General features: G+C 33.8%; 1 protein-coding gene across 1 annotated transcript; it reads left to right on the top strand.

Annotated features, from left to right (window-relative positions):
- Positions 1–3844: 3844 nt before the first annotated feature.
- LOC130802476 (protein MAINTENANCE OF MERISTEMS-like) lies at positions 3845–5756 on the top strand. The gene is made up of 5 exons (XM_057666493.1): positions 3845–3862; positions 4027–4143; positions 4699–5103; positions 5182–5604; positions 5679–5756. The coding sequence occupies exons 1-5, from the start codon at positions 3845–3847 to the stop codon at positions 5754–5756; spliced, it is 1041 nt and encodes a 346-aa protein (XP_057522476.1).
- The last annotated feature ends 8411 nt before the right edge of the window (positions 5757–14167 follow it).

Genomic DNA, 14167 nt, shown 5'->3' with positions numbered 1-14167 from the left:
TCTCCTGTATAGTTTGTTATTTCTCTTGCATTCTTTAGCTGATATATTGCTTCTAAGATGCTTTCTTCTTTTCTCATGTTCTGTTTATATACTTCTTGCTTTCAATGAATAAAGTAAGCAATACTTTTCAGCAAATGTAGAATATGCTTCTTTCATAAATCTGTTAATTTCTTGAATTTTAGGTAAACATGTTTTCAATTTATTCAACAATCAATTATGTTGAGTGTTTGTAAGTCTGCGATTATAGACTAGGATGAAATTCGGGTGAATTTATGCAAAAATTGTTAAATAACATGCAAAAATTAATGCACCCATTGTAGATCTATAGATCAATATAATGACATCATTCGCATACAAATCATACTTTTTTGACTACTGAAAGTGTTGAAAACTTGTAGCATTTTCAACACTTAAAAGCGTCGAAAAGTTGTAGCATTTTCAACACTTGAAAGCGTTGAAAGCAGTGGCTTTAAAAGTGGGAAAAGCCTAACCGTTTTTACACTAATAAGCGTCAAAAAACTCAAAAAAACGTGGATAATGCAAATAGTTTTCAACACATTGTTACGTTGAAAAAAAAAGCGATGAAAAACGATTGTGACACTTGGTTTTTAGACAATTTTTGAAAATAAATTTTTCAATACATTAAAGCATCTAAAAGCTATATGTATAAGTGTTGAAATGCTCCATGTTTTTGTGTCGTGCATCTTAAGGTCCTCAATCTTTTCAACATTAGAATCTGAAACAACATTATTTTAAATAACTAGCCATAGAAAAACAAGTGTGGTTGTTGTATTGACTATTGACCCTTAATTTAATCAAAAAGAATTAATTTATTTATTTTCATTCTTTATAAAAGCCCGACACTCAAGAATATTAATTTCATATTCCATGTTGTCATATAAAATTATAATCACGTCTTTTTGTTAGATATTAGGTGATAATGTTGCTTATTAAAACAATTAACGATCTCTTATGAAGTATTAGGTTATAACTTGTATAATTATAAATAATATTTTTGCTTAAGGAAGTTACGTAAGTACCTTTCATTGGAAGGACGTTAATATTAAGCTCCAAAGTCTAAAAGTTATTAGCCCCTTAAAGATACTGGATAATTTAATTTACACTAAAGAATAAGTTAGGTATTGTACTTGAAGTCAAAAAATACTAATATAGAAAAAAAAAGTCGTTTTGTGCGAGACTGTCTTACTATGAGACGGACTCATATATTTAGTTTATATTTCTATTTGATCACGTAAAATTTGTAAGTAATTACTTTTACATTAAATGTACATGGACCAACTCAATAGGGATGGTTTCATAATAAGACTGTCATGTCGAAATTTGTGATATAAAAATTAAGGTTTGAAAAAATATCATTCAGTAAAGACAATATATAGTGTGAGGGTAGTATAAGTTCTATTTAATTTGATTCAATGAACGCTAGGTTTTAATTTCTATTGTTTGAAAGTTATTTTAACTAATTAAAGCTTGTTTTTATTGAAAAATCAAATTCAAAGAAGAAAAGTTACGTTAAAATCTTATAAACCCATTTGCAATCAATTAATCTTTTATCAGATGGTAGAGGAACTAAATTCCCAGGTTTGATTTTGTTTAAGAGCATGAAGTTCTTGAGTCATGGCATGAACCCATTGTGGATCTGTGATAGCCTGTTTGTATGTGGAGGGCTCAAAGAAAGTATTAGAAGTGGAGAGAAAAGAAGCAGAGAAAGGTAAGGGAAAAGAAGAAACAATGTATACATAATCTGAAAGATAAGCTGAAGGTTTGGATAAACGACCAGGAGTGCGAGGAGGTAAAGAAGTAAGAGGAACAGAAGAACGATGATCATGTTGATCAGTAGAAGGAGGAGGGGCTGGAGAAGAAGGAGGTAAAGAAGTAAAGGGAATAGAAGGATGAGGAGTAGAATGGGAAGATGGAGCAGCATTAGGAGGAGCAGTACAGGGAGCAGGAAGGGGTTCATCATAGACAATGGGGTGAGTGGTAACAGTAGGAAAGTAGAATTTAGGAGAGGGAGAGACATGTGTAAGGTGAAAGGGAAAGGGAAAGTATTGTTCATGAAAGATCACATGTCGAGAAACAAATATTTTCTTGGTTTCAATATCATATAGTTTATAGCCTTTTAGCCTATAGGGGTATCCCACAAAAACACATGGAGTGGCTCTAGCATGAAACTTGCCTCTGTCTTGTTTGAGTGTAGAAACAAAACAAAGGCAACCAAAAGAATGGAGATGATCATTATTAGGTGGAATACCATATAGTTTCTCATAAGGAGAAATATGACCAATAGAACTCCAGGGCATGCGATTAATTAAGTATGTGACAAATTGAATGGATTCGCCCCAAAAAGTTGAAGCAAGATTAGATTGAAAACGTAGAGCGCATGCTACTTCAAGAAGATGTTTATCCTTACGCTCTATGCGTCCATTTTGTTGAGGTGTTTCCACACAACTCGATTGATGGTTAATACCTTGTTCAGTATACAATTGCAACATCGCACCTTGACAAAACTCCTTTGCATTATAGGAATCAAATGCATTTGACCTTAATGTGAAATTGAGTTTCAACAAAAGTAAGAAAGCTGGAAAGCTTTTAAACTGATTCAACTTTAGTGCGTAATAAGAAGGTCCATGTAGCACGTGTAAAATCATCAACAATTGTTAGAAAGTAATGACAACCATTGAGAGTCGGGATTTATAGGGGCCCTAAGTATCAAGATGCAACAACTCAAAAGAAAATCCCAATCCTTATAATTCGCCACCCTTTTCATTTTTTCGCCACCCCCTAGTAAATTACCATATTGCCCTTGGTTTTTGAAAAAATTACAATTATGCCATTGAAGCTAAAATTTTCTATATAAACCACAATCACACTAAAAATACTCTCACTACAACTAAAAACCAACATACAAAAGCAAAATTTGGGAGCAAAAATTAAGTTCAATCCGAAATTTATCAATCGAGGTAAGTTATTTGTAATTAAATTTAATCACGAAAAAAAAAAAAAAAATTATAGGAGTCGCCCAGATCTGGGCGACTGGACCCCGGTTCAGTCGCCTAATTTTAGGCGACTGAACCGGGGTCGAGCCGCTCAGATCTGGGCGACTCCTATAATTTTTATTTTTATTTTTATTTATTATTAAATAAATGTTTATGTTTTGTATATATAAAAATTTTTGTTTTTTAATTTTTTCCTTATATTTAGGAAAAATATATTTAAAGTTTGAAATTTAAAAAAAAAACCTGATTTTTATTAATAAATTAAGTTATTTGTAATTAAATTTAATCACGAAAAAAAAAAAAAAAAATTAAAGGAGTCGCCCAGATCTGGGCGACTCCTATAATTTTTTTTTATTTTTTTTTATTTTTTCCGTATGTATTTTATTAATTTTATTATTATTAATTTAATTATTATTATTATTGTATTGTTATTTTTGTTAATATTAAATATATGTTAATGTTATTATTATTAATATTATTATTATTATTGTGATTGTTAATTTTGTATTATTAAATATATGTTAATGTTGTTATTATTAATTTTATTATTATTATTGTTATTGTTATTTTTATTTATTATTAAATATATGTTTATGTTTTGTATATATTTTTTTTAATTAAATGTTAATAATTTTTTGTTTTTTTTTGTTATTTTTTTCCATATTTTATTTATGATTATTATGTATTTAGAAATATTATTATTTATAATATTGAATGAAACCGTAAAAAATTGTAGAAAATGGCTGGTAATCAAGGAAAAGGAAAGGGTTTTTTTAGGCAATTGTTGAGAGGTAATAGTTCTAGGCCTACCTTACTCAGAGGGGACCCGCATGAGAGAGGGGTCACAGGTTCTGCTAGGAGGGCTAGGCAGGAAGAGGCGGCCAGACACAGTGAGGCCCAAAGGTCGAGTACGCTGAACCAAGTGCGTACTCATTTTGATGACCAGGCTGATAGCCTCCAGAGTAGTTGGGGGGTTTATAGTGATGATGATAATGATGCTGATGATGTTCAGTTCCAAGGTCCTGTGCCTGCCCCATTGGACTGGACTATAGTTCGTGGCCCCGAAGGCAGATTTGCCCGTGGCGGCCCTAGTTCTTCCGCCGCATCTGAGCGTGCAGGAGGAAGTTTTGTCGATAATGAGCCGCCACGGGGCAGGCCCTCACAGTCCACTAACACAGACTGGTTAGTGACATCACCCCAGCCCGGGGGGCCGACAGATACGCGACTGATCCCTAGCTATGGCGGGCACATAGCTAAACTTATTTATGACGGCTCCGAGTGTACGCCTCCGATTCTGGAGTGCCGTATTAGGAAGAGACCGGTGGAGTCCATCATCGGATTGAGGGATTTGTCCGTTGAGCTAGTCGATTTTCTACCTTCCACTTCCCTCGGTCGACTACCGGTCATTATGCACCAGCACATCGACTCTGCTTTGATATCGGCGTTCGTCGAGAGGTGGCAGCCGGATACGAACACCTTTCACATGCCCTGGGGAGAGATGACGATTATGTTGCACGACGTGCAACGCATATTGGGCATTTCTATTGATGGTTCTCTGCCGGCTGAGCCTTCGGAGGCGGAGTGGGAGGTTGGTATCACCAATCTGGTCGGCGAGCCTCTGTCTGAGCTTCGACGTAAAGGTTCATTCACCAGCGGATGCATAAGCGTTGCTGAACTGATGCAGCTGTGTCATAGGTCGCATGCCTTGGATACCCAGACCACAGCGTACTACATGGCTGTCATCGGCTCTACCTTGTTGGCGGATAAGACCAGGACTGGCATGCGACCTCACCCGATAGTTGTCGTCAACGACGATGAACAGGACGTGGCTTGGGGTGCGGTGACTTTGGCGTTCTTGTACAGGCAGCTCGGAATGGCATCTAGGGCTGGTTGCAAGACCATTGCTGGATGCCTCACATTGCTCCAGACATGGATCTATGAGTACTTCCCCGCTTTCCGCCCTCATCCTCGCCGAGATGATGTGCCAAACACGACTAGGGCGGAGATGTGGACGCCGAAGAAAGTAGGTCGTGAGCTGGACAGGTTGATATCATTCCGCAAGGTTCTGGACTCAATGACAGAGACTCAGGTATTTTACATTACATTTTGTCATGCATATTGTTTTTTATCTGTAGGAAATATGTTTTTTAACTTGGCCTGTAAGCAGGTTGAATGGACTCCCTACAATTGTGGAGCTGCTGCGTTGCTGCATGAGCACCCACGCACCACAGTCATCGGGGGTATCACCTGCTTTGATGTTGTGGAGGTGTATTTGCCGGAGCGGGCATTGCGACAGATTGGGTTCGTGCAGTCTATTCCTCCAGCTCCTATGAGACCAGCCAAGGCTCTTCGACCGGCACACGGAACCTACTCCGTGACCTTTCCTTCTTCTGCTGCTGCATTTGTGGAGGCGTGGAGTAGGTTCCCCTACAGTGGCCGCCTTGTTGAGCAGGGACTTCGACGGGCTACTGTTCCTTCAGAGACTGAACCTAATTACGTTGAATGGTTCAGAGTTTGCTCGCACCCGTACATATCCCGAGACGAATTGCTGGCTTCCGGTCCTGGTCCTGGTCAGAGCAGATCTGATTACGTGAGTTTTATTATAAATTTTTTTTCAAGTTATTTAATGATTTAATAACGCACATTGTACTGTTGTGTTTTCAGTTCGCGAAAGAATGGGCCAGTCGATTCTCTCCAGTGGCAAGACTACCTACGCGGCTTGCGGATTTGAACTCCCGTTAACGACATGCGTTAGAAATATACCTTAATGATTGTAGAGAATTATATGATCAATGGCATACTGATCAAGGGCAAGGCCCTGAATAGTCTGTACTGAAACTATTTTACATTATTTATTGCATTTAATTTCGTCAATGATTGCATTTAATTTACATAAATATACACACTAACCCACATCACACAAATACATGTATATTTGTCTACCAGCATTATAAATTCCTCCTATTAATCAAAGAAATAAATAAATTGTTAACAGCACACACTGTAGTATAATTATGGATTATATACAACTTTTAATGAATGTCGTGTATAAATTCTATGGAGTATCTAAATTTACAGCATCGTCAGCGGTGTTATTTGTTGGTGGGGGTGCCCCGTGTAGATTATTCCACAGCATAATCCTCGTAGTGAAATTTGTGTCAAGATCTTTCGCGAAATTGTCAGCTGCTTGTTTCCAACGTGGGTGGATCGGCGGCAGAGGGGATGAATCGTCGTTCATAAAAAGTTGAACAAAATGATTTCGATTAACCCAAAGTATATGTATTAGTTTATTTACACTTCTCGCGGCCTGTGATTTTCTTAAAGGAAGAATCAAACAGTTGTTTAATGAACAACATACGGCCACGTACGTATCATTTGGATTGAAGTAGGATTTGCAATTAAAAGTCTGCTCAAGTGCCCGTCATTATCCAACTCTGTCCAGACCACATAATTATGTTCTGTGGCCATATGAAGACAGTGTTGAAGGGGAGTCTTGCCCTCCATTTCATCTCTCCTTATTGATTGCCTAATATTATATATCTGATTCATACTAGCATAAAAACCAGGAAAATTATCTCTAATAGAATTCATAATAAAGGCCGGTTGCATTCCGGTTGCACTAAGCTGTCGTATGTGCTCCCGAATATCTACATTAATCCTCGCCCTTACATGACCATCTCTGTACACCAAGAACGGGTGGTTATGTTTTCCCTTTACACCAGGACACACCCTTACCGTCCAAGGTCTTTCTCCTGGTTTACGACTACTTCCTACAATCATAAATTTACACCCACAACTCCTACTTTTAGAACCAGGTCGGGTAGCATTATCTACATTATCTACATCATCCCTAAGTTTACCATAGCAGTGACATCTTAAATAATAACTAACTCTAGAACGTCCTTCTTTCTTTTTATAAGAAGCACGTGTAAATAGAAAACCGATTGTAATTGCTATCGCATCGGCCCAACTATGTAACTCATCTATGGAGATAAATTCCCTATCCGTAACAAAGCGACCGGAGTAGTCTACGTTGTCTCCAAAATTTTCAAACTCCTGCACATTTGAAATGATATAAATTAAGTACATTAATGACTACAATAATAATATTTGGATTAATAATAACAACAACAACAACAATAATAATAATAATAATAATAATAATAATAATAATAATATTTATAATAATAATAATATTAATAAATAAATAGATAACGATAAATCAAATTAATAATGACAATAACAATAATAATTTTAATAATAATAAAAACATTACGTTAACAAAAAAAATTTAAAAACATTTAAAATAAATAAATAATGACAAGAAAAATAATAACAATAATAATAATAGTTATAACAATAATAAATAAATAAATAATTATAACAATAATAAATAAATAAATAAATAATAGTTATAACAATAATAATAATAACAATAATAATAATAATAATAATAACAACAAATACAACAATAATAATAATAATTATAACAATAATAAATAAATAAATTACGTAAATTAAAATATTAAAAAATTTAAAAAATAAAAATATCAACAATAAAAATTAAAATAATGACAACAACAATAATAATACTAACAATAATTATAAAACTAATTTAAAAATACATTAATACGTAAATTTAAAAAAAAAAAAAAAAAAAAAAAAAAAATAGCAGTCGCACAGATCTGGGCGACTGAACCATGGTTCAGTCGCCCATATTTGTGCGACTTGTTTTTTTTTTTTTTTTTTTCCTTCGAACGGCAATTTTACGTACCGCATCCGACTCATAGTCGCTTTCGTTAGCCATATTCAACCAACTACGCCTTACAACTTCATTAACACTTTTTAGAGAGATAGTACCAGTTTTTAGTGAGATAGTACCGTGTTTCAATTCGTATTTCAAACGCATCTCAGAGTTCGATATATATAGACAAATCATCCTCATTAAATTCTTAATGGTGTTATTAAGCGTGATTTACATTTATTAAGCGTGATTTACATTTATTAATTATTTTTTAACTCCAATGGCATTTTTGTAATTCTTTTAAATCCAGGGGCAATTAAGTAATTTTGGAGGGGGGTGGCGAAAAAATGAAAAGGGGTGGCGAAAAATAGCAACACCCAAGAAAATTTAGCAATAAAGGAACTAGGCTTGAAAGCTAGTCTAGTTTGTCAAGCATAAGGACAAATTGAACAAAAGAAAGAGTTCTTGATGACATTGACATCAATATTCGATTACATCATTTTGATTTTGTCAAATGGAGCATGTCCTAGCCTTAGATGTAATAATTTGGCTTGTTGTAGCATAGAATGAGAACAAGCTAGCGTTGCCTTATTAATTTTGGTGAGATTGACAGCACATGGAGATGTAGAGACTCTTTTGTCCAGAAGATAATGGAGTCCATTTGAGTATGGGAGTTACTAAATTTTTCTACTCCTTTTCATTTTATCGCCACCCCTCTCGAAATTACGAATTTGCCCCTGAAGTTTAAAAAATTACAAAATTGTCACTGGACTTAAAACTTAATTAACAAATGTAAATCACATTTAATAACACTATTAACACTTTAATCCCGAAGATTTGTCTATATATATATCGAATTCTCAGACGTGTTTTTGTATGAAGTACGAACTCAAACACGGTACTATCTCTCTAAAAACTCTCTAAAAACGTTGTTCGATTTTAAACAAGCTGTTACTTGTAATCGATTAACTATGGCTAACGAAAGCAATTATGAATCGGATCCGGTACGTAAATTTTTCGATTTGAATCGTTGGAAATGTGTTTAAAAAAAATGAATCGCACAAAACTGGGCGACTGAACCATGGTTCAGTCGCAAAAAACTAGGCGACTGGACCATGGTTCAGTCGCCCAGTTTTGTGCGATTCATTTTTTTTTATTTACATTATTATTTATTTATTTGTTATTATTATTGTTATTAATTTTATTTTTTGTATTTTTTTATTATTGTTATTATTATTATTATTGTTGTTATTATTATTATTATTATTATTATTATTATTATTGTTATTATTATTATTATTATTATTATTATTATTATTATTATTATTATTATTATTATTATTATTATTTTTAGTATTAGTATTTTTATTAATTTTTTTATTATTATAATTTATATTTTCATTATTAATGTAATTAATTTATATTATTTTTATTTCAAATTTGCAGGTTTTTGAAAACTTCGGAGACAACGTAGATTACTCCGGTAGCTTTGTTACAGATAGGGAATTTATTTCCTTAGATGAGTTACATAGTTGGGCAGATGCGATAGCAATAACAATTGGTTTTCAATTTACACGTGCTTCTTATAAAAAAAAAGAAGGACGTTCTAGAGTTAGTGTGTATTTAAGATGTCACCGCTATGATAATATTAGTGGTGATGTACATAACTTAGATAATACTGCCAGACCTGGTTCAAAAAGTAGAAGTTGCGGGTGTAAATTTTTGATTGTAGCAAGTAGTCGTAAACCAAGAGAAAGACCTTGGATGGTAAGGGTGTGTCCCGGTGAGAAAGGAAAACATAACCACCCGTTTTTAGTGTACAGAGATGGTCATGTAAGGGCGAATAGGATCAATGTAGATATTCGGGAGCACATACGACAGCTTAGTTTAATCGGAATGCAACCGGCCTTTATTATGAATTATATTAGAGATAAGTTTCCTGGTTTTTATGCTAGTATGAATCAGATATATAATATTAGACAATCAATAAGGAGAGAAGAGATGGAGGGTAGGACTCCCCTTCAACACTGTCTTTATATGGCCACAGAACTTAATTACGTGGTCTGGACAGACTTGGATAGCGAAGGGGAATTGAGCAGACTATTAGTTGCAAATCCTACCTCTATCCAAATGATACGTACGTGGCCGTATGTTGTGCTGATAGATACAACGTACAAAACGAACAAACAAAAGTGGCCACTATGTGAAGTGATCGGAATGACGCCAACCAATCACAACTTTTTGGTTGCGTTCTGTTTGATGCGAGATGAGGCGGCTGTGTCGTATTCTTGGGTGTTGCAGGGAGTGAGAGATATTTTCGGCACTGCTCAAACTCCTAGCGTCATTGTAACCGATCGAGACGAAGGTTTATCTGCAGCTATTCGTGACGTCTTCCCAGGTAAAAAGGTTTTGTTGATTAATTAATGTCGTTCTATCTATTGAATATGTCTTAATTACGTTCAATGTTGTGTTTAATGTAGATGTGCAGCATTTGTTATGCATTTGGCATATTGCAAACGACACTGAGAACATGGTGGACAAGTTGTGTGGCGGGAAAAAAATCAACAAGGGCAAATATTCAGGCAGGGTAGATGGAACCCCTTGGTTGAAAGTTCTACAATCGAGGAATTTGAACAGACATGGCAAGCGATCGTGACTACGTGGTCGGTTAGGAACAAAAAGGTCGTTCGATATCTGGCTGGAACATGGATTCCACTTAGAGAGAAATTTGTGCGTGCGTGGACGAATGATTGTTTGCACATGGGTAACCAGACTACCAACAGAGATGAAAAGCAACACTCGTCTTTCAAGTATTACCTTGGTAGCGATAATAGCTCATTCGATACCCTTTTTAAAAGGGTACACGCACAGATTAAAAATCAGCAAGCTAGGATCCGACAAGCGTTACATGAATCCATGAATTCTGTAGCAAGGTCGATGCGACAGCATTTCTTTAAACCTTTATATCGCCACGTATCTATCTATGCCTTGGAGCAGCTCCAACTTGAGTATAACCGTATGTTAGAACTGGGTGATTTTGTATTTAACAAATGCGGTTGTGTACTTCAACACACCCATGGATTGTCGTGTGCATGTTATTTACATATGTCCATCGGTTCACATGGTGCTTTGTATGTGGATGACATTCATCAATTCTGGAGTACTTTGAGGTACACAGAGGTAGGAGACGAGACCAACGAAGGAGTACGATACGCGAACGCCAATGACAAAGAGTACTTTCAATCTCTGGTCGACGAAGTTCTAAAATCTGATCCCGCAGTTGTACGCCGAATGTCTCAGGTACTTGAATATGAACTGGGGCGATGTGACTAACCAGTCCGTGCCAGCGGACTGTGAGCGCCTGCTCTCTCGGGGCGACTCATTATCGACGAAACTATGTCCAGCTCGCTCAGAGGCGGCTGAAGAACTAGGGCCGCCACGTGCGAATCTCCCATCGCGCCCCCGGACAATAGTCCATTCCCCTGGGCGAAAATCAGGAGCTTCGTATTCAACATCATCAGCAACATTATCATCATCACTTGAAACCCCTCAACTACTCTGGATGCTACTAGCCTGGTCCTCAAGAGGGGTTCGCACTAGGTCCAGCGCACTCGACCGTTGGGCAATACTGTTTCTGGGAGCCTCTTCCTGCCTAGCCCTCCTAGCTGAACCCGTTACCCCCTTCTCATGCGGGTCCCCTCTAAGTAAGGTAGGCCTAGAACTATTACCTCTCAACAAGTGTCTAAAAAACCCTTTCCTCTTCTTTGATTACCAGTCATTTACTACAATTTTTGATAATTTAAGTGAATATTAATAATAAATAAACATAATCAAACATTACGTTAAATTAAACACATGAAAAAAACACAATAATTAATTAGCAACAACATAATTTACCTAATCATTACCAACAAACATAATGTTACAACATATTTATTGTTAGGATTATTAATAATATTATTGTAATTAATTTTCTAAATTCACAATAATCATAATAATAATAACAACAATATTAACAAAAAAAATAACATTAATAATAATCATAACAATAATAACACAAACAATAACAATAATTATAACACTAATAACAAAAACAATAATTAAAAATAAAATCAAAGGAAAATTTAATAACAACAACAACAACATATTAAGAAAGACAGAATTTTTTGGTTGAAGTGAGTATTATTTTAATTAAATAGTAGTGTGAAGTAATGATTGTATTGGAAGTATGAGATTGTAGTGGGTATTATTTTAATTAAATAGTAGTGTAAAGTGATGATTGTATTGAAAGTACGAGAAAGAAAATAATTATAAATAAAAGAAAAGAGGTACATTAAAAGAAAATGGGGGGTTTTAAGGGGTAAAAGTGGAATAAAAACTTTCTAAGAATAAAAAGTATTCTAAAGTAGAAAAACTATCAAAACTACCCATTATAGTAATGTGAAAGATCAAAAAAGAACGGAAGGAGTATAACAAACATATTTAAAATAACAAATTAATAATTAAAACAAAAATCAAAATTTAATAATAAAAATAATAACAATCACAACAACAATAATAACAATAATAATAAAAATAATAATAATAACAGCAATAATAATAATAATAACAATAATAATATAATTAAAAATAAGAATAATTATTCATAAAAAACGAAAAAATTTAAATAAATAAATAAAATAAAAAAATTGAATTGCACAGATCTGGGCGACCAGACTCCGGTTCAGTCGCAGAAAAAACCGCGGCTAGACCCCGGTTCAGTCGCAGAATAAACCGCGGCTGGACCCCGGTTCAGTCGCACAATTTTGCGCGACTGAACCGGGGTCTAGGAACGGTTTTTTCTGCGACTGAACCGGGGTCTGATGCCCCAGATCTGTGCGACTCGTTTAATTTTTTTTTTTTAATTTTCAAATAATAAGATTCGAAAGAAAAATTACCTCGATTAATTGTTTGCGGATTGAACTTCTTAGTTTTTGCTCCAAAAATTTGCTTTTGTAAGTTTGTTTTTTAAGTATGATAAGAAAATTTTTAGTGAGATTGTGGTATATATAGAAAATTTTAGGTCCAGTGGTAAAATCGTAATTTTTTGAAAATTCAGAGGCAAATTCATCATAGGAATGGCGATAAAATGTAAATGATAAATTCATCATAGGAATGGCGATAAAATGTAAATGATAAATTCATGAATGGCGATAAAATGTAAATGATGGTACATATATTTAAGGATTGGGTTTGAGTATGGGCATTATTATTTGTCGCCACTCTTTTCATTTTATCGCCACCCCCCTCCTAATGAAATTACGAATTTGCCCCTGATCTTTAAAAATTTACAAATTTGCCATTGAGTTAATAACTTTTCATTTTTATTTTTTTAAATTTTTTTTAATTATTTTTATTTATATTATTATTGTTATTATTATTATCATAGTTATTATTATTATTATTATTATTATTATTATTATTACGGATATTATTATTATTATAACGGTTATTATTATTACGGTTATTAATAATAATAATAATAATACTAATAATAATAATAATAATAATAATAATAAAATTAATAATAAAAATAATAATAATAAAAAAAAATTAAAAAAAAAAATAGCAGTCGCACAAAACGTGCGACTGACAGTCGCACAAAGCAGTCGCACGTTTTGTGCGACTAGTATTTTTATTTTTTTTTTATTTTTATTATTATTAATTTTATTATTATTATTACGGTTATTATTATTAATTTTATTATTAATTTTATTATTATTATTATTATTATTAATATTGTTGTTGTTATTATTATTATTATTAAATTATTATTTTTGTTTTAATTATTATTGTTATAACTGATGTAAGAAAGAAAGTATAAAAATTGACAAACACAAAACACATAGAATTTACGTGGTTCACCAACAATGTGTTGACTAAGTCCACAAGCAGAGGAGAGAAAAATTTTATTACTAGAGGAAACCCAAAATACAAATATTGGCTAGATTATAGAAAATAAGAGTTTAAAAATTACTCCAATACATAAAACCTTAGTCAAAACAGATTTTTTTGGGATGATGCAAAACTAATGCCCAAGACTCCTTTTATAAGGAGAAGAATAACAAGCCTTTGTTATTCTTCCGATGTTGGATAATGATAAACATTAATCTTCCAATGTTGGATAATGAAAAACATTAATCTTCCAATGTGGGATAATGGCAAACATCAATCTTCCAATGTAAGGTTATGTCTTGAATCCCACATTGGAAGATTGATGTTTGTCATTATCCCACATTTAAAGATTAATGTTTTTCATTATCCCACATTGGAAGATTAATGTTTATCATTATCCCACATGGGAAGATTAATGTTTATCATTATCCCACATCGGAAGAATAACAAAGGCTTGTTATTCTTCTCCTTATAA

Source organism: Amaranthus tricolor, chromosome 16 (genome assembly GCF_026212465.1).
Source record: "Amaranthus tricolor cultivar Red isolate AtriRed21 chromosome 16, ASM2621246v1, whole genome shotgun sequence".
Classification (NCBI taxonomy): domain Eukaryota; kingdom Viridiplantae; phylum Streptophyta; class Magnoliopsida; order Caryophyllales; family Amaranthaceae; genus Amaranthus; species Amaranthus tricolor.
This window is presented reverse-complemented; position numbering and strand designations above follow the sequence as displayed.

Bases quoted from the DNA above. Each gene is read 5' to 3' on its own strand.
- LOC130802476 (XM_057666493.1), top strand. The intron at 4,144-4,698 runs GTCGATAATGAG...GAACTGATGCAG, and splicing joins AGCGTGCAGGAGGAAGTTTT to CTGTGTCATAGGTCGCATGC. The intron at 5,104-5,181 runs GTATTTTACATT...GCCTGTAAGCAG, and splicing joins ACTCAATGACAGAGACTCAG to GTTGAATGGACTCCCTACAA.